This window comes from Monodon monoceros, unplaced genomic scaffold (assembly GCF_005190385.1).
Source record: "Monodon monoceros isolate NGI ecotype Baffin Bay Population unplaced genomic scaffold, NGI_Narwhal_1 Super_Scaffold_17, whole genome shotgun sequence".
NCBI classification, from domain to species: domain Eukaryota; kingdom Metazoa; phylum Chordata; class Mammalia; order Artiodactyla; family Monodontidae; genus Monodon; species Monodon monoceros.
In genome coordinates this window covers 2,370,203-2,390,574 of record NW_021703773.1, presented here as the reverse complement: position 1 = coordinate 2,390,574, position 20,372 = coordinate 2,370,203, and the positions used below count along the sequence as shown (strand labels likewise).

Genomic DNA, 20,372 nt, shown 5'->3' with positions numbered 1-20,372 from the left:
CTTTGCTGTGCAGTAGAAATTAACAACATTGTAAATCAACTGTACTTCAATAAAACAGAATTTCAAAAAAATTTTTAAAATGAATGCCTTTCCCACCCCACTCCACTAGCCCAAATCTTGCCCAGTTTTTGAAAAGCCTACCTAATTCTATTTTTTCCTTAAGATTCTTTTTTGCAATTTTTCTTTTATTTTTATTTTTTGCGGTACGCGGGCCTCTCAGTGTTGTGGCCTCTACCATTGTGGAGCACAGGCTCCAAATGTACAGGCTCAGCGGCCGTGGCTCACGGGCCCAGCTGCTCCGCGGTATGTGGGATCTTCCCGGACCGGGGCACGAACCCGTGTCCCCTGCATCGGCAGGCGGACTCTCAACCACTACGCCACCAGGGAAGCCTCTTTTTTTATTTTATAACAAAAAGTGAATCAGCTGTACATATACATATAATCTCCTCCCTCTTGCGTCTCAAGAATTCAAAGATTCTTGAGTCCTTCCTGCAGCTGAATTTCAGTAAAACTTTCTGTCTGCTATCTTGTGGTCCATCTCCATTCAGCCTTCTTATTTCCCTAAATCCCTATCTTCCTGCCAAACCAAGAGCTCCTTTCTTCCCCCTCTGTACCATTTACATCACCCGGCACAGGGCCTTGTATGCCGCAACTATTCTGAATGAATGAAAGGAAATATTTCCAACGAGTCAAAGAACATGGACACAAGTAACATGAATAAAAGCTGTCGGGTACTGCATGTAACAGAACGATTCCACTCTGATTTGTAGAAAATATGTGAAAAATATATCAATTTATTATTCCAGTACAGTATCATATAGGTGTGCCAAGAGTATAAACAAAAATGAACTGATATAAATATGCTAGAGCCTAGTTTATTAGTTATTAAAATGATACATGTCTCCTGTCCTATGATGAAATTTATAAAGAAAAAAGAATTACACTCTACACAACAGGATTCCTTCCAAGAGGTATAGCCGGAGAAAGGGAAACCCCGACACTTGATTTGAAGGCTGGATTTGAGGCACATAATCTGGCCAGCCAGCCCGTCCCTTATTAGGAGGCTCCTGCTGGGCTTCCCTGTGACTAGAAATAGACATTCTATTCCTAATAGAATATTTCTAACCCTTCTTTCCTGAAGGATCCAGTTATCTTTGCCTACTGAAACACGCTTTCACCTTTGCAGTCCCGTTTCTAAAGCTGCTCACGTGGACAGAGGAGGTGGGCTTCTGCCCCGAGGGCTGGGATTCCAGGAGGGGCTGGCGTTTACCCCTCTTCCCATCTGACAGAGTATGTTTCAGACCTGAAGCCCCAAAAACTTCCAAAACGGAAAGTACCTATGGAAATCCATCCTCCCCGACTTGTGCTGCGTGAAGAAGCCCCCGCCGCAGTGCATCCTCGGAGGTGAAGGAAACAGGGTCTCCGTGATGCAGGGAACCGGTGCCCCTGGTCATGGTCGTGTGTTGTCCCGAACCCAGTCTAGGTAATTAGTAACCTTGGTGTACACGCCCGGAACGTCCTTCTGGCCACAGCCGAGGCCCCAGCTGATGATGCCGACCAAGATCATGTGGTCGTCCTTCATACACACCAGGGGGCCGCCCGAGTCACCCTGCAGAAGGGAGAACAGGTCAGCTCTTTGCAAAATGCAGACTCTTTGGGGGGAGGTTAGGGTGAAGGCTTGTAGTGTTCCTATGTACTCTTTATTTTTTTTTAATAAATTTATTTATTTTACTTTTATTTATTTTGGCTGCGTTGGGTCTTTGTTGCTGCGCATGGGCTCTCTAGCTGCAGCAAGCGGGGGCTACTCTTCGTTGCGGTGCGCGGGCCTCTCACTGCAGTAGCTTCTCTTGTTGCGGAGCACAGGCTCTAGGCGTGCGGGCTTCGATAGTTGTGGCACGTGGGCTCAGTAGCTGTGGCTCACGGGCTCTAGAGCACAGGTTCAGTAGTTGTGGCACATGGGCTTAGCTGCTCTGCGGCATGTGGGATCATCCCGGACCAGGGCTCGAACCTGTGTCCCCTGCATTGGCAAGCGGATTCTTAACCACTGCGCCACCAGGGAAGCCCTTCCTATGTATTCTTCAAAGTGCTCAGTTCGGGGAGGGAAATTTTATCTCAGTGACCTTGGGCCTTTACAGAATCAGGTTGTAGCTACCTGGTAAAGCGGAATTGAGATCATTGCTTGTACATTTCAGGTCCCCACCCAGGCTGTAACTCCACCACTAACTAGCTGTGCAGCCTCAGTCTAACTGGGCTTCAGTACTCTTACCTGAATGATACGGAATAATAATAATCTAAAATAGAAATCATACTGCCTCCCTTGTAAGGTTATGGGAATTAATTGAGAGAAAGTTTGAAAAGCTCTGAGAACAATGTGTGGCATTTAGTAAAACTCCTGGTAATTGTTAGCTGTTGTCATATTGAATCGAAATGATTTCTGGTTTCGTTTTTAACTTGCTGCTAGTGAGACAGGCTGGGACCTGGGACCCTTTGCTGCAATGCTTGCACCTGGATACACCTCTGCTGGAGCAACAAAATACAAAGAAACTGTATGGGACTAAAAATAGCTGTGTGCATATTAGCTGGGGCAAATTATAGACAAAAGATACAAAAGACCAAAAAACTCAGTTGCCACTTATGAAGAGCCGGGAGCAAAAGCAGGCACTACACATGCCCCCTAAACAAAACACCGCCTAAGGGGTGGGCAGACCACCTAAGCACCCCCTCCTGCCCAACCCCTGGACCCGACCCTACCCTCTCCTCCTATAAGGGACCAGCTCTCCCCCTCTCAGTGAGCACGCAAGCAAGGGAACCTGTTGTTTGTTCTCGCTTCCCCCTGCAGCTGCAGGGTCCCCAGTAAAGCCTTGCCTGAATTTCTTGTCAGGCCTCTGATCAATTTCCATTAATTAAGGAGGCCAAGCACCCTGTGGGTAACACTAGCTAATAGATCACGGTTTCCTCTTGCAGAGAACCTTTTGTGACTGTCGAGCTAGGTGGTGGAGGTGTCTGAAAAAACCTTTCAGAGAGGGGCCAGAGGCTGTCAAGGAGCCAAGCGGGGGAGATGCTGGTGTGGTCTCCACATGAGAACTAAGCCTACAGTCCTCAGTGCAAGAGCCCGGCCCTGCTGTCTCTATCCCCTCTCCCCAGCCTCAGTGGGGAGCCCGGCACACTGTGGGCACGAAAACAGCCCAGCATGGACGGCTCCTTGACTCTATTTAGGTCCTAAGTACACAGGTTGGTCTGTGTCTTACACCCAGTTATCATGAAATACAAGTACATACTAGCTCTGATAGGGATGCTAACACAGAGACCCCCAAAGAGTGTGCTTTCCCAGGGAAAAACCCTCATCTGAGGGCTGAACTTGAGTTCCTAAAACTTATCTCATAAATCATCTGTGTCCTACTTCCCAGGAAGGTGCCATTCCGACTTCCGCCTCTACACAATGGACTCCAGTTCCCCAGCACCCACAGAAGACAAAGATGTCTTAATTTGTGTTGCTTTATCCATCACTTTGATAGTATTTAATTGCCTGGGCTTACAGGACATCCTGTACCAGGTAGTGGTTCTGGTGCAGACACTGGGGAAATTTCCTGCAGCTTAGATTTCTTGAGTTTGGGTGACTTTTTTTTTTTTTTTTTTTTTTTTGCGGTACGCGGGCCTCTCACTGTTGTGGCCTCTCCCGTTGCAGAGCACAGGCTCCGGACGCGCAGGCTCAGTGGCCATGGCTCACGGGCCCAGCCGCTCCGCGGCATGTGGGATCTTCCCGGACCGGGGCACGAACCCGCGTCCCCTGCATCGGCAGGCGGACTCTCGACCACTGCGCCACCAGGGAAGCCCTGAGTTTGGGTGACTTTGATCTTGCTCCAGTTGCTTTATTCTCTGAGGTCCTCGTCTAGATCCCCAGCACCTCACTGAGATGAATCACTGCTTTCTGGCTATCACTTTTTTTCTTGGTTAAGAACCTGTCGGCCAAGGAGCACTTCTGCCCTTGGAGGGGGAGGCTCAGGGGAGGAGAGAGGCTCGTGTTTACCTGGCAGGCATCATGCAGGTTTGCTTGGTCCCCACCGCTTCGTGTGTCTCCGGCACACAGCATGTTGTTGGTGACAGTCCTGTTAAACAAATACTGGGAAGTGCAGCGGCTGGATGGGTACAGCCTGACATGGGCCTCCTTCAGGCGCTCGGAATAGAATGGAGAAGCTGAAACAGAGGAGGAAGGCGTCTTGTGGTTTTAGGGAAAGTTATTTATAAACCTTTTGGAAAGAGAAAGCTGAACTTTCCAATAAGAGCTAACATTTATCAACCTTTTACACGTATTAAGTTGAATCCTATGAAATGGCCAATATTTTCTTCTTTTGACCTACAGAAACAGCAGTTTCATAGAGTTTCACCCAGGGTTTCTCGACAGCGGCATGAGGGACATTGGGGCCAGATAATGTTTTTGCAGGGGGCTGTCCCGTGCATTGTAGATGTTCGGCAGCACCCTTGGCTTCTACTCACTAAAGGCTGGTATAAACCTCCATCCTGAGTTGTCACGATAACTGACATCGCCAAGTGTTTCCTGAGGGGCAAGATCACCCCAGTTGAGAACCACTGGCTTAAACCTAATATCTCATTTAAACCCCATAATCTATCCTTTTCTTGCCACTGAGTAAACGGAGGCTTGGAGCATCATGAAATAAAAATCCATGTCTGGATCACACTGCTTGCAAGGTGCAGGGCAAGGATTTGAACTCAGGGCTACCCGATGGCAGAGTCCAGGCACCCCACCCTTAACTAAACTCACTCCACTTCTTATCAGAACCTCCTTGAAATCTTAGGCTCTTAAAACCCTTGTGCTACTCAGACCCCTCTTGACCTGCACGGCCACCCTGGGAGGCTGGGAGGGCAGACGCTGGGGCCTCGCTAGGCAGGAACTTGCCCTCACGGTCACAGTCACGGCGGCGGTGCCTGTCCCGAGGGTGGACACTCGTGGGACTACTTTTTCCTCCCTCTGGTCAGCACATGTGCTCCGGTCCACCCCCAGATGGGCAGGATGGGGCCGAGATGTCCTCCCACTCACAGGCCTCGTGCTTCCCGTAGCCAGACAGCTCGCACTCTGTCCAGTCCGGCAGCTGCAGGCCGGCATCTGGGAGGCAGACGGTGCGGACGGCGTTGCTCTCCAGGGCGCAGGTCAGTGAGTCCGATTTCAGCTGCAGCAGCGCTGGGAGGCGGGGCGAGGAAGAGAGCGAGGATTTCAGGGGAGAGGAGGGAGGGGGCGGGGGTCTGGGGGGGGGAGGTGGGATTGCACGCGTGTGGGTCTGGAGTTCCCGCGGCAGCAGGGAGAGCCAGACATCTTACCTATGTCATTGTTGTAAGTGTCATCATCGAATTCTTTATGGACGATGTATTTTTCTACTTCAAACGTCTGCTCCTCCTTTCCAGGGACCAGCCGGTACGTCCTGCCCAGGACCACCTTGAGATGGTTGGGAGGGTACCTGATGGAGAGACGGCTCGAGGATGCTCTTCTCTAATGGGCCTGGTCTAAGGCCTTAGAGAGGAGGCGGGCGCGCCGGGTTCTCATTCCTACCTCTCCTGGAAGCAGTGGGCGGCCGACAGCACCCAACAGGAGCTGATCAGGACCCCCCCACACAGAAACCGCTCTCCTGGGGACCTCCTGTTCCTGGCGAAGATGGCGGCCTGCCACGGGTGGGAGGTGATGTCCGCGAAGAGGCCTCCTTTGATGCGGAGCTGGGGCTGCTTGTACTGTCTCAGGCCACACGTGGCTGGGGAGGGAAGGGCAGAGCCGGGGTCAGACCTGTGGGCCTGGGTGAGGTCCCTGAGTCCCATCCTGGTGTCTTGACTGGGAACCCGGGTTTCTACCCCCTGATGCACTTCTGCAGGCTGTACAGAGGGATGGAGCCATCTCCACGGCAATAAATCCACAGCCTGCATGTGCTGAGTATCCAGGACGAGCTAAGCATTGTATAGACACTATCCTTAACCCTCACAGCACTCAGCTTCAGAGAGGCTGGGGCCTTTTTGCCGAGGTCACAGTGGCACCTGGATTAGAACCCCTATCTGACTCCATAGCCAGGGGTCTTTCTGCGATGCTTTGTCACCTCTGCTTTTTTCCTGCAGCCACCTCCTGGCTTAAGAAATAATGAGGCATTGCAGTTTCTCCCTGGGGAGTGTCTGCCCCACTGCTCTCCCGTCGACTCAGCCGTGCCTGTCCCTCCAGGCCCACGGGGCAGCCCGCCCCTCACGGAGTTTTCCTAACGCCGCCAGCCCACTGCTACTGCCCGCTGAGGATGTGCCATGCGTGACCTTGGTCGTGAGTTCGCTGGTAGTCTGTGTCTTACTTGCCCAGTTAAACTCTATGTGCCCTGAGGAACAGTCTGGCTGATCTGCGTGTTCACAGGGACCGAGTAATAACGATCGGTTCTCAGGCGATTTCTAAGGTTTCATTTTTTAGCAAAGTGTGCCAACTTGCATTTCTCTAGGCCTCCACCCGCTCTGGGTAACCCCGTCCCCCCTCTGTTAACTGGGTTCTGGGAGAAGCGGGAGAGCAGCCGGGAAGACATGGGAAGCGGCAGAGGACACGGTCAGGAATGAGGCTGGGCACGGGGATGTGGCCACAGCTGGCCTTACCACACTGGGGCACGTCGCAATACTCCCACGTCAGCTGGCGATCCTTCAGCACGTGGCACCAAGGCTGGGCGTCCCCATCTGGGTTCCTAGTCATAAGGAGGGAAGGTTTCCAATCACATCACAAGCCAGGGAAGAGGGGAAGGCTGCCCAGCTGGGAAGGAGGACCCTGAGCCCTGGGCTGGGCCCAGCCGCGGGCCCCACCAGAGGGGAAATGACTGTAACTTTTTTCTTCTGTCATTAACATTACGTCTTCATCTCCCAGCTGTGCTAGGAGAAGACTCTTAGGATGGAACAAAGGGGCCACATGAGGACAGCACAGATGAGGACAGACCCTCTAACATGGGATTTGGGTCAAGAAACTGGAGGACGTTCCTTTTCACGACAGGTGCAAATGAATAGGTTGGGCTGGGTCACATCCATGGTTCCCTCCCACCCACTGGGTCTTTCATGTAACTTTCAGCATCAGACCCCTCCCATCCTGCTCCAACCCCGCCCTCTGCGCAGACACCCCGGACCCTGCGCTGCGCACCGGCAGTGATTGTGCTTGCCCAGGCCCAGGGCCTGCGCGTTGCTCTTCCAGGCGGTGTAAATCTTGCCCATCAGGATCATGGAACTCCATGGGAGGCAGGAGGCCCCAGACGTGGTGAGGCTGTGGGTGCCGCGGTACGCCAGCCCTTTCCCCTGGTAGCAGTCCCCATCTTTTTCTGGAACACAGGAAATCTCAAACTGAAACAAAGCCACTTAAATGCTAAAGCAGGCAAGTGGGGTTCGCAGCAGGGCCTAAAGCAGAGCTGCCGGCCTGGGACGCCCAAGGCAGGCAGCCCACCACCCTTCTTCTGTCCTTCAAGCCCTTTCACACGGGGTGGTAAGTGGCTTCCATCCGGTGCCAGCCTCCATCATGGGCTGTGGCTTCCTTGATGGCTGTGTTAAGAGAGACTCTGAGGGATATTCAGGTTCGGCAGGAAAGGGTGCTGAGTTCAGCTAGCGGGGATTATTCCTGGAGCTGCTTGGAAAGCAGTTAGGGGCTTCCTTGTGTATACTTGACAGGCTGCTGGGAACCTGGGTGCTTCAATGGGGGAACACGTGGGCAGACCCAGTTTTCTCAGATATTGTCCGCTAGGGACCTGAAGGATTTGTTGGACTTGGGAAGGAAGGGAGAGTATGAACCTTCAAATGCTGCGTATTTGTCCCATTTTACCCTCTTTTCTCCCCACATGAAACTGACAAAGTATACTACCAGGCACAGATAGCACAGTGATAAGGGACCTTTAAGGTCATCGGGACCAGTGACTCCCAATTTATACCCGAGCTGGAGGGTGGGAGGAGGCTTTAGAGTTACTCTAAAGAGTTCTTAAATTCACGGGAATATCAGCGTCACCTGTAGACTGAATGTACACAAGTTTTGTAAATGTATATTTAGAGCTTTAGAACACATTTTCCCTCTACTACTGTGATAAATAACATATCATTTGCGAAAGCACCACTGAATTCACAGTGCCTTTTCGTAACTGAGTGTTTTTTCAATCTGGGAAATTTTCTCACATTAAAAGTCTTTACAGAGACAGAGAGAAATCTTGAGAAACAGGTCCATTAATCAAAAAAGAGAGAACCTCCATGCCTTCTCAAAGGGACTGGAAATCACCGATACAGCCCCATCTTCTCTGTTGATGAGGAAACAGAGGGTCAGAGCCATGCAGAGATCAGCTCAAGGTCAAACAGCTAGTTAGATGCCAAGCTTGGGCGAGGACCTAAGCCTCTTGACTTCCCTCTGACACCGAAATGATTAACTACCAGCCCAGTCCTTTGTTTCCTCGTTTGCAGAAGGACCGTCAGCGCTGTTCCCCAGACCCTTCCCCCCCACCCCGTGAGGCTACAGAGGCCATGGGGAAGCTGCACTTACCCTTGCCACAGGCTGGCGTGCTGCAGAACTCGGAGATGTACTTCCCTGCCTTGAAGATGTAGCACCAGGGCTTTAAGTCTTGGTCTGGGTTTCTGAAAAATCAGCCAGGAAGGCCAGGGGAGGTGAAGAGTGAGGCCTGCCTCTCGGGCCAAGGGCTCTGCATCTACTCCGGGGATAGAGTTACACGTGTTTGTTATGCACAGGAGAGTCATATCGTGTTGGGTGGAGGTATGACCTTGTAATCGTCTTTATTTGGAAATTAAGCGTGGTTTACAGAGGTCCACGTGGCTGCCACGTTGACAAGGGGTGCACCGTGATGGTGAGCTTTATGGGCTAACTTGGCTACTGCGCCCAGTTGTTTGATCAAACGCCAACCTAGGTGGTGCTGGGAAGGGCTGGGTCAATGTGGTTCACATCTGCAGTCAGCAGACTTTAACTAAAGGAGATTCTCCTCCATAGTGTGGGTGGGCTGCATCTAGTCAGTTGAAGGCACTAAGAGCAGAAGCTGAGAAGAAGTTCTGTCTCAGGACTGCAGTATCGACTCGCGTCTGAGTTTCCAGCTTGGGGAGCCTGCCTACAGATTCCAGACCTACCAGCTCCCACAAACACGTGAGCCAATTCCTTAAAATAAATCTCTTTATGTATACACATCTCCTATAACGTCTCTGGAAACCCTGACAGAGTTGACGCAGGTCTTTCCCCGACTGTGGCACCTTCTCAGCAGAGAAGATCCTCCAGGGTGGGGAAGGCGGCCCTCTTACCTGCAGTAGTTGTGATTCCCGAGGCCCAGCCTGATGGCATCAGGCCTGCGCCCACTGTAGGGCTTCATGGCCAGGCTGCTGCTGTTCCAGTTGACGCACTCGGCCCCGCTCTCCGCTGTGCTCCACGTGCCTCTGTAGGTGATGCCCTGGTCCTTGTAGCATGTGGCACTGGCATCTGAGGGGAAACAGGACACACAACACCTCCCATGTGAATCCTCCTTTCATTTAGTTTCCAAAGGGGGTCTCACCTCAAACCACTGAGGCAGTAGCTGCTGAGCTGCTTGGGTGACTGGGTCACCCCGCTGACGGGGACCACGCCAGCCTCCAGATTTGTGCCCGAGGCCCTAACCACCCTCGGATGACCCATCCCATCCCACCCCGATCCTTCCCCCATCACTGCACACTTGCTTTCCTTTCTGGGTAGGTTTGCAGGTGGGATTTCACCCTGGTGGGTCCCTGTCTCACAGCCACCCACCTATCACTCACCTATTTCACAGCGTTTCCCAATGAACCCTTCAGGGCACTGGCAGACAAACTCTGAGGAATAGAGGGCCTGCCAACATGTCCCCCTATTGAAGCACTGAGGTTTGCTGCAACCTGTCAAGTAGAAGCAAGGGAACCCCTAATTACTTTCCAAGCAGCCCAAGAATATATGAGTCAAAGTTGAAGCGTGCTGTCCACATGCACACACGATTCTGAGCACTCCACAAAAACGAACTCATTGATGCCTCACAGCCGACCACGAAGTCTGAACGACTGTTCTCCCATTTTACAGATGAGCAAACTGAGGCTCACGGCCTCATGCTTTCTGCTCGGCACCTTCAGCTTGGCCTAGGGCAGAGCGTGCCTGCAGCCCCATTTGAAGGGTAGACAGGCCCGGGATCGTGACAGACAGGGCTGGGGCCGTGAGACTGGACTCGAGGCTCACAGCCTGGCTTGGGTGGACACGTACTGTTGACGGGCACCGAGTGGCACTGGGCCCGGCCACCGTTGCACCAGCAGTGCTCCACCCTGTTGCCCCTGAGCAGGGGCCGCAGCCAGGACTCATGTTGCAGGTACGTCATCTGTGTTTTCTCGTCTCTGCAGGTCACTGTAATGACAGACAGGCCGGCCTCTTTAGGGCCCGACTCACCCCAAACTGACGCCACCCCCACCCCAACCCCCACCCCCGGCAATCCTGCTCACTTTTGGGACAATCCGTCCTTTATTCCTTCCTTGCTCTCAGCCAGAAGACAACAAATACCCGATATTTTGTCACCAAAGACCCCTTTCAGTTTTCAAAAACAATTTCAGATGCAATTTATTAGGGGGCAGTGCCAATATTACTTTCCATATGACTGTGTGATCTTTACATTCAATTTCCTACGAAAATCAGTTATTTTCGTGAAATATATAATAGAATATAATTGTGTATTTCTACTATTTCCTTATTTTAGTTTCAATGAAATATGAAATACACTTATGAAAAACAATAAAAAAGACCGCTTTTATTGTTTTTCCTCTGATGGGCCCTTGTTTTGAAGGAGTTTATCTATCAAAACACATTTATTAGGTAATACTCTAATTTTTCATTTTAATTCATCAAAAATATGCACATGTACGCAATTGCCTACCAGAATTTTTGATCCACATTAGCATTACCGCACTGAGAAGATGCATTTCTGGTCCCAAACAAAGAAAATTGACATTTTAGTCTGTGCAGAAAATTTGCTACTTCCATTAGTACTTTGGTATAATGAAAATAGTTGAAGTACTCCCATTAATACACTTTCCCTTTTTGTCTCTCTCTGTTTGCAACCCAGAATGCAAACTTAAAACATCTTTAACTTTTCATGAATTGAAGCAGTGACATACGTTCACTGTCAACAATACTGCTGTTCCTTTAGAGGGCCGTTGGGGCCAGCGTACGTTTGCAGGAAGCACTGTGCTGTCCGACTGCGGGAGCAGTGAGAGTTGAGCTGTGACTCACTCTGGGGAAACTTCCACCTTAAATGGGTGTTGCAGAGCCTTCCAGCCCCCAAAGAGGTAGGTCATGAGGGAGGAGGGATGATCTGGGACCTGCAGCGGGGCCTGCAGCTCTTTAGATCAGCGTCAAGACAATTGGGCCGTGAGCACGTTTTATTCTTGGGATCCTAGTGGGAACGTTCCTTGGGTTTCTAGTCTCAACTCTAGACACGGCCTCACAGAGGTGGTCTTCCCACAGCACTTCCGTGAAGCAACCCAGGTTAGTCATCCCTGAGTTACCAACTGAAGAAACAGAGACACAGAGAAGCTAGTTAACAAAGGTGCTGAATGGAGTGGGAGGCGGTGGGGATCACAGCCCAGGGAAAGGCCCTGGAGGACCAGGACCGTGCGGCCTGGCGGCTGTGTGACCCTGGACAAGTCATTCCATCTCTCTGGGCTCTGTTCTCATCTGTGTAATATTCTAATCCGTTTTCCTTTGTGCCACTGGGCTTGCAGGCTCCCAGCAGCGAGCGACTCCCAGGCATCCTGATCCCTTGAGGACCTGTTCCTGTCCCCTCAGAGCCTGTGTGAGTGGCGAGACAGGACAAAAGCATCTTAGCAGAGTCTCACCTTCACGGATTTTGAGTAAGCAGGTCACATGGAAAAAAATCCCCCCTGGAGCCTAAAGCACCCTGACCCTGACCCTGACCTTGAGCCTGACTTGCCTCCACCCCAGTGACATCTCACCTCCACCTCTGTGCGATCTGGCTCCTCTCCTGAGTCGCCTGTGGATTTCCTGCAAAGAAACCAGGGGCGGAGGAAGAGTCAGCACATGCTGGGTGTCTTAGGAATAAGGGTGGTCAAACCAGAAGACCACCATCAACCCACCAGTCAGAGGCCACCTGCCCAGAGTATCCCCCTCAGATAATGGACCCAGGTGGAATGCCCATCACCTGCCTTCCTGTCTAATTCTTTCCCCCCTTCCAGACTAGTCCTGTCCAAAAGGACTTTCTGAATGATGGAAATGTTTAACATCCAGGCCATGCGATGCAGTAGCCACTGGTCACATGTGACGACTGAGCACTTCAAATGTGGTGTGACTGAAGCGAATTTTAAATTTTATTTAACTGTAATTAATTTGAAATTAAAATAGGCACATGTGGGTTAGTGGGGTTGCATGCGCCAGCCCGGCCCCTGCAATCCCGTCTCCTCCAAATAGCTGCCCCAGCTCTCCCTTCTCTAAATCCTGCTGTGCGGGCGTCGCTCACGCGGCCTGGATGGCGCCCTGAGCTGCCAGGCATCCGCGGAGAGCACGTGTGTTGTGCAGCTTCCATCCCAAGTAGAGAGTACACAGTACACGGGCAGCTCGCCTGCTTCCACGGCTCACAGCGCCTGTGCTGTCTTTTATAAACACTTTATGGATTCATTCAGACACATCCTTTAAAAACAGCCCCAAAGGGCTTCCCTGGTGGCGCGGTGGTTGAGAGTCCGCCTGCCGATGCAGGGGACACGGGTTCGTGCCCTGGTCTGGGAAGATCCCACATGCCGCGGAGCGGCTGGGCCTGTGAGCCATGGCCGCTGAGCCTGCGCGTCCGGAGCCTGTGCTCCACAACGGGAGAGGCCACAGCAGTGAGAGGCCCGCGTACCGCAAAAAACAAACAAAAAAACAGCCCCAAAGAAGGCATCGAGAGGCAGTGTTTTCTCAAGTCAGAACGAGTGCCTAGGGTTCCGCTGGAAGCCTGGATCCTGAGCATCGTCCACCAAGGGGAGTGTGTCCAGGTGTGTGCCAGCACAGACAAGAGGGCACACCCACCTGGCTGGGTGAACTGAAGACAGCTCCACAGAGCAGCAGCACACACAAGATCTCTCTCTTCACTGCGTTCATCGTTTCCTCAGTGTCCCCTAAATTCTGGAAGAAGAGGGGAAGAAACCTTAACCGTGTGATGTGACAGGACCAAGAGGAGAGCGAAGTGCAGGAGTCTGCCGGTCCCCCCCAGCGTCGGCGCCCACGGCAGGAGAGGCCACGGCAAGTGTCTGAAGGATGGTGTCTTCTTACCGTATACCTTTTTTATTGCGGTAAAATACACATAACAAAATTTACCATGTTAGCCGTTTCTGAGTGTAAGTCAGCGGCATTAAGTTCCTTCACATTGCTGTGCAGCCGTCACCACCAGCCACCTCCCAAACTGAAGCTGTGTACCGGGGAAACCCGAACTCCCCGTTCCCCTGGCAACCACCATCCTACTTACTATGACTATTCCAGGTACCTCATATAAATGGGCTTATATAGTGTTTGTCCTTTTGGGTCTGACTTATTTCACTGGGCATAATGCTCTCAAGGTCCATCCGTATCATAGCATGGGTCAGAATTTCCTTCCTTTTTAAGGCTGGATAATATGCCACCATCTGCATGAACCGCATCTTGTTTATCCATCCATCCGATGATGGACAGGGCTTGCTGGAAGATGATTTTGCCCAGACACTTCTGTGGGCTGAAGGCTGAGACCACCTCTGGCACTTCCTGGCAGCCTGGGACCTCAGGGTGCTGGTTTGGTTTCCCTTGAAGTGAGTTGCTGCCCTGGGGTTGACTAGATGGACCCAGCTGCTGCCCTGGGGTTGACTAATGTCTCAGCTCTGACATTTTTAGAGGAAACCGTAGGAATTTTGTTGCTGGCACATCTCAGAGCCAGCCTGCCTCAGACGGCCCGAGCTCTTCCACTTAGAGCGTCCATGCCTCCTTGTCCAACAAAGGAAAGCCTCCCGCTCCCAACTCCCCCACAGCCCCCCGGCTCCATCGGGAAACCAGCCTCTCTTTTGTAGGCGGGGCCTGTGAAGTGCAGATCTGCAGACAGGAGGGGAGACACCTGGTCTGGTCATCAGACTCAGACCTTCCTGGGCACATCCTTGGCCCCGTGGGCCTTGCCCTGCTGCCTGCACGCTCAGCAGCCCGAAGTGGGTCAGTCGGTTGGGCTGTTATTCTGTGGTCTGGCAGCTCCACTCACTCCCTCGTCCGCAAGAATTAAATCAGGGCTTTTCTTCCCTTGACTCACTTCCCCTCAGTCACAACAACTCTGGTCCCATCCCTCCCCCTCATCCCAAGCATCCGAAGGGTCCCTCGGATTCGGAGACGTCCGGGACTTTGACCCTGGCGCTGGCTCGGGCTCCTTTCCTGTCGGAGGTGCTGTCCCCTCAGCCACAAGCTCCCTTCAGAGCGAGGATGAAAACAGAGGGAGATGGTGGGAGATGCTCTGTGCCCCAGTGACCTTCCGGGGCCGCCGGTGACAGGCAGAGGAGGGCACGGAGCTGTGGGGGGGCGCGGAGGGGGCCGGACAGTCTGGGCAGAGAGTTTCCTCAGGCTCAGAGGGCATCCTGCCAGCCAGCACACCCTCCCCTACTGTGAAGGAAACAGAAGGAAGCCAGGATCTGGGTCTTTGTTCCAATCCGGCTGCCCAGGGCCCTGTCCCGGGCAGGGCAGGGCGGTGTGCACTTCTTGGGGGCCACTTTCTCCCTCATTGCAGGAAGCTTGCTGCGACACACTGGTTCCAGGCAGTTTCAGAAGGAAGAACTAGGGGGTCAAGGGCATCCGAACAGGAGCCCATGGGGGAGTCTTCTGATCACAGGCGATCATTCCAGAATTTCTTGCTCAGTGTTCCTCGAATTTCCCCTTTGTCAAAATTTCCCCAAATTCCTCTTCAATTCCCCTTCTTAATTTTAACCCAGTACTTATAACCTTTTAAAATAGGTCTTCTTAAACACATTCCCCCTCTCTCTTCCTGCTGTTAATCATTTTTCACGTTTCTAGGTTGTCCCAGCTGCATTATCTCAGCCAAGCCTTGGCGATGGGAGAGCTCTGCCCTCTCAGGGCTTTACGAGCAAATTCTGAATCAAACAATGAATGAGCCCGAGAACAGGGAATTTGATTCTTCATCTCGCCTACCAACCAGCCAGGGCTTCCAGCAAGTTCATTCCCCTCATACGCGGTGGATGCCCGTCAAGTTACTGTGCAATTTCAAGAACTCAAGGTCATCCTAAGTGGAGCACAAGTCTAGATGCTGGAAAATTGCAAAGTGCCAAGTGGAGCATTAAGACATTTGCATTCCCTGGACAAATGGGGGAAGGGGAGCCAGGTGGGGGGACGGATGCACTGAGGGCTGAGTGTAAAGGCTCCAACAGCTGCATGGCCTCAGACCCTTTTGCAGCTAAAGAATCAGCAGAAGGAGTGTATTTTTTCTTCTGCTCTGGGACAGTTGGAGCCTGTCTCTCTTCTATCAGTCCTTATCAGTCCTCTGCTTCGTTTGGCCTTGCTGGGCCTGGAGCTGATCCAGTGCCTAAGAGCCTCACAAAAATCACATGATGGCTCCATCCTCACTGCACAAAGGGGCTGGAAGCAGCTGGACGGGCCAAGTGGGGTGAGAGGATGACAAATAAATGAGTCATCCCGCCTGCAGACAAGCAGTGCCTTCCCAAGACAAGGGAGTGAGAGGGAAGGAGGAAAACTGTGTCCTGGTTTTGCCTTGTAGAGATGGCAGGGGGTGTGGAGGTCTGGGGGCAGCGCCTGGACAAAGAACAAGTGACCCCAGCAAAGCAGACCGGACCCAGGACCCTGGGGTCCATGCCAGGGCGGACCTCAGCCATGGACCGCAAGCTCCCACCAAAGGGAGAGGCGCCGGTTGCCCATGTGAGGCCAGTAGGAGCGGGGGATTTGAGGAATAAGCATAAGAAGTCCTTTGGAGGTTCATTTTATAAATACAAGACTTGTAATTTTTTCTGTGCTCCTTTCCTTTTGCTGTATTTAATAGTTTCCCAGAATCAAAGAACTAAAAAAGTAAGGAAGTAAGAGGAGAAAGGAAGGAAAGAAGGAAGGAAGGAAGGAGGGAAGGAGGGAAGGAGGGAAGGAGGGAGGGAGGGAGGGAGGGAGGGAGGGAGGGAAGAACGGAGGAAAGACAAGTAAAAAGAAGACCATGAGAATGACAGACTCTTTTGGGACTAGAATCCCTGAGTCACTGGAAGCATCACTGCATGGCGGGGAGTATGGAATGATTCTAAGGCCCGTGGTCTCCACGCTCCCAAAGCCCCGGCCCTGGCAGCTCCCCCTGGCACATAAAGTCAAGTTTTGTAGATTTGCAAGAGGCACCCTCTCAGGGGATGGAGTTCAGTAGATGCAGAGCTTGGCAAGTTGACAAAGAATCTGTGCAAATTAGAAACATCAGGACACGTGGCAAATAAAGCGTGGCCTGGATTCGCAGGCTGAGCTGGCGGGCATCCTTGTGTGGGGCCAGCCTGCAACCTCTGCCTCCAGGGCGACCCCCGACCTGCCTAGAAGCGGTGCTGGATCCTGCTTGGCTGCAGAGACAAAGTGACTCTGTTCTCTGACCTCTGAACAACTGTGAATGATGACTGCTCCAGGGAAGAACAATGGTGTGGTAACCAGGGAGGAGGGTTAGTCTCCAGGAGCTGAGGGTGCCACTGTGGCTGGGAAACTAATCACGCCAGCCAGGAGCACAGGGTTCCTTTCTGCAGTGGTGACACGCGGAATGCTGATTGATGGGCAGCAGTTGTAACGGCTAGAGTCTGGGTGGGGTGAGGCCATGGGAATGGCAGCAGGACAGCCAGAGGAAGGGTCTGGGGAAATGCCGTGGAGGCTTGTCCTCAGGGTCTTTCACTGTCCTTTGCAATGACCCGTTCTGTCCACCTGCCCCTAGAAATTTCTGCTCTTAGGGAAAGAACAGATACGCTCATTCGCATATGGTGTGACTGCATAAAAACTAATGTGCTGCCCTTCCAAAAAGCATCTATATTTTGAGACATCAAATCTGCTCCCAGGGATGCAAAACCAAGAGGGCTAGACTCTCAAGCCTTCCTCCAGGGCTGACATTCTGTGGTTTCTATTGTGAGAACAGATGCTGTGTGACCTGTGAAACATTTATACGTGCGGATAAGTACTTTCATGGAAACACTCAACCACATCCCATAACGTGACCTGCAATAAAGGTCTGGACCAAAGCAGTCAATCAATCGAGTTCTGTGATTCTAGGTACGAACAGTGCAATTGCCCAGAAGTTAAAGAACTTGAGGACTTGCAGTGTCTACTTTTGGCAGCAAGAAAAAGGCAGAAATGTGAGCAAGCTGGAGGCCCATGGAAATTGCAAGGGAAAGATGAAGGTAAATTGAAACTGTTATCAAATTTTGCACCAGTGTGCAAGGTTTGCTACCTTAATCTTTGGTAAAGAGGATTTTTGGGATGTTATTGCTTTGCAAAGCTTCTCTCTGGAAATCTGAGTAAGAGAAAGTCAGTCTCCAAGGGCACCAATACTCCAAAATGACTCAGGACCTTAAGACAAACAACACCTTCCCCGCCCTGCCCTCCCCTCCCCCTGCCCCGGGCAACCAGCATGCCAGGAGGGATGCCAACAAATTAGAAAAGAAACGGTAGGTCAGAACGCCTTGGAACAGCAAAGGCATGTCACTACGTCAGGGCAAGAGATGAAGTGAGATGGGAGGAGGAAGCCGGCTTTGGAAAGGGGGTTGAGCTCCCACAAAAGCACACCTGTGTCTGGACCAGCGTCAGAGCCCGGGGCCGGAGCCGTTAGCTTGGTAGCTCTGGTCCCACCTATACAGGTCCTGCTTTTTATAGAGCTCATGCTCTCAGAGTAAAAACCATTTCCCAAAACTGCCATCACAGAAGCAATTCTTAGCTTTTCCCTAGAGATGATCATACTAAGTGAAGTAAGTCAGACAGTGAAAGACAGATACCATATGGTATCACTTATATGTGGAATCTAACTTTAAATAATGATATAAATGAACGTATTTACAAAACAGAAACATACTCACAGATTTTGAAAACAAATTTAAGGTTACCAAAGGGGAAACATGGAGGGGGGAGGGAAAAATTAGGAGCTTGGGATCAGCATACACACACTACTATATATAAAATATCAATAGATAACTAATAAGGACCTACTGTATAGCACAGGGAACTCTATTCAATATTCTGTAATAACCTATACGGGAAAAGAATCTGAAAAAGAATGTGCGTATATATATATATATATATATATATATATATATATAAACTGAATCACTATGCTGTACACCTGAAACTAGCACAACACTGTAAATCAACTAGACTCCAATAAAATTTTTTTTAAAAAGTAATTTTTTAAAAAAAGTAATCTCTTCCTGAACAGAACTCTTTATAGCTAAGGAAAAAGAGAGGAGTCTGTTTCTTATCTAATTGGATTGATTCCAGTGAGGTAAGTAGGATAAAAATCCTCTCCTGGCACCTCCCATCCACTCCCATCTCCACTGTTACTCAGGGCAGAATTCCCTGCAAAGCATCTTCAAAATATAGGCACATGACCTGTGTCCAAGTTTTATACGACATCAACGTACTCAGAACAATCTGTCCTGAGCATTGCCACTGCCGCACCTCTCCACCGTCTGCCAGGTAACCCTGCTTATCTGGAGGAACTCAGGGAGTGCAGCTGTGGGTCTAGGAAAATAGAAGTCCATCTTGCCTCCTGTACAGTAAAAACAAAAGAAATCCTTTCCTTATAAACTTAGACCCTTGCAAAGAAAACAGAAGGTTCAGCTGGCAAAGCTAACTTCACGAGTCAGTGCAAGGACATGTCATCCCCAAGTCTGAATCTCAACAAACCTGCAATCGAACGATAATCTAAGGGAGAATCTTGTTCAGCGATGAGCTCGTTTCACCTGTTCCTTCCTCTCCCTAAAGCAAGCATTACCACAAGGAATGAAATACGCAATCATTTGATAATTCTTCAGTCTCCTTCCAGATTTCAACACACGTAAATCAGGAGAAAATTAGCAGGGGCTTTCCTTGTATTGCTACATGAGGAACTCCGTCCACATTTTATGAGGCTCACATGAAAGTGACTGCGATAGCTCATTTTTGAGAAATGTGTGTGGATGAATGCCACTTACTCATCTGGTACGGGAGTTGTGACCCCCTGCCAGGCATCCATTGAATCATTTAAATCAATATTGTTATCTCATGTTTGTGGATGAGAGAATTGAACTTCAAAAAAGTATAAGGAACTTGCTCTGACGTGACTCGTCTTGTAAAGGGAGGAGTAGGGTCTCAAGACACTCGGTTCTACCGAAAACCCAACAGTTGCTCTTTCCACGACTCTTACTGGGTCCTGATGCTGGACTGTCGTGTTGTTAATGTGCTCAGAGTTGCTGTGGAGAGGAGCTGCTGGCTGGAATGCTGGGAGCATAGCCTCTGGGGCCTTAGTTCAAACTCTAACCACCGCTTACAGGCTGTATGTGGTTCCCGGTTTTCTAGTGGGCTAGTCCTTTCCACCCTGCCTCACTGTGGTGGCAATTAGCGAAGAAGCAGGTAAAGCCCCCAGTTGCTGGCCTGCGCACAGCAGAGTTAACTCTACAATACTTACTGCCAGGAGCGCCCTTTGGACGGGGGAAGCGCCAAAGTTCACAGCTTCTGCTTGGAACGTTGACTAGAAGGGAAGCCAAGTTCTATGGGGTCATCATCAAGTTCAAGTGTTAATACCAAGTCCTGTCTCCTAGATCATCTGGAGATCTTGCGATAACCTGTAACTGGATTCTTTACGACTGAAGTCAAGTTTCATGCCCTTCAGCTATGTGCACAGATCAGTATTAACTGGAGCCCTTATTTCCTGGATCATGGGGTGATTTCTTTTATCCGATTTTCAATCTGTTATTTTGTTCACCTTTCCCAGGCCTACTTACACCACACACGCCAGGGCCACTTCTGGCCTCTGAGAGGAAGGTGGAGTTCGCGGCCGAGGCAGCTGGAAGGTCAGGCCCTCAGTACTGATAAGGGCTGTCTGATGCAGACCATGCAAATGTTTGAAAACCAGAGACACTAGGCAAGAAAAATAAGGAAACTGGAGCTTCTCAGAAAACAAAACCAGATCTCCCCTTTCTCTCTGCAGCCCAGGTGGCAGACACTGGCTCTTGCTGCAAAATAAAACAAATTCCTCTTTTGTGTGAACGTGACCGCATGTGAATAACCAGCAGAGACCAGTTATTGGTGGGCTTTCTGTTCTATATTATTCATAGTAGGATACCAGGTTTAGCGTCCTGCCGAGCCCCTCCCCCCCCCCCCCCCCCCCCCCCCCCCCCCCCCCCCCCCC

At 51.0% G+C, this 20,372-nt stretch overlaps 1 protein-coding gene across 2 annotated transcripts in view; it reads right to left on the bottom strand.

Moving 5' to 3' along the window:
* Positions 1-763: 763 nt before the first annotated feature.
* The window catches only part of PLAT (plasminogen activator, tissue type), a 23,359-nt gene continuing 3,750 nt past the window's right edge, over positions 764-20,372 (bottom strand). Inside the window, exons 2-14 of one of the 2 annotated variants that reach the window (XM_029226206.1) lie at positions 13,043-13,138; positions 11,977-12,025; positions 10,238-10,375; positions 9,772-9,882; positions 9,286-9,460; positions 8,525-8,616; positions 7,154-7,328; positions 6,625-6,710; positions 5,564-5,759; positions 5,335-5,471; positions 5,057-5,197; positions 4,028-4,194; positions 764-1,609 (exon numbers count right to left, since the gene is read on the bottom strand). In XM_029226206.1, the coding sequence (XP_029082039.1) occupies positions 1,451-1,609; positions 4,028-4,194; positions 5,057-5,197; positions 5,335-5,471; positions 5,564-5,759; positions 6,625-6,710; positions 7,154-7,328; positions 8,525-8,616; positions 9,286-9,460; positions 9,772-9,882; positions 10,238-10,375; positions 11,977-12,025; positions 13,043-13,114 (1,698 nt within the window). In that variant the 5' untranslated portion in view covers positions 13,115-13,138 and the 3' untranslated portion in view covers positions 764-1,450. The remainder of the gene's footprint in view (positions 1,610-4,027; positions 4,195-5,056; positions 5,198-5,334; positions 5,472-5,563; positions 5,760-6,624; positions 6,711-7,153; positions 7,329-8,524; positions 8,617-9,285; positions 9,461-9,771; positions 9,883-10,237; positions 10,376-11,976; positions 12,026-13,042; positions 13,139-20,372) is intronic. The other variant, XM_029226207.1, reaches the window with a different exon arrangement.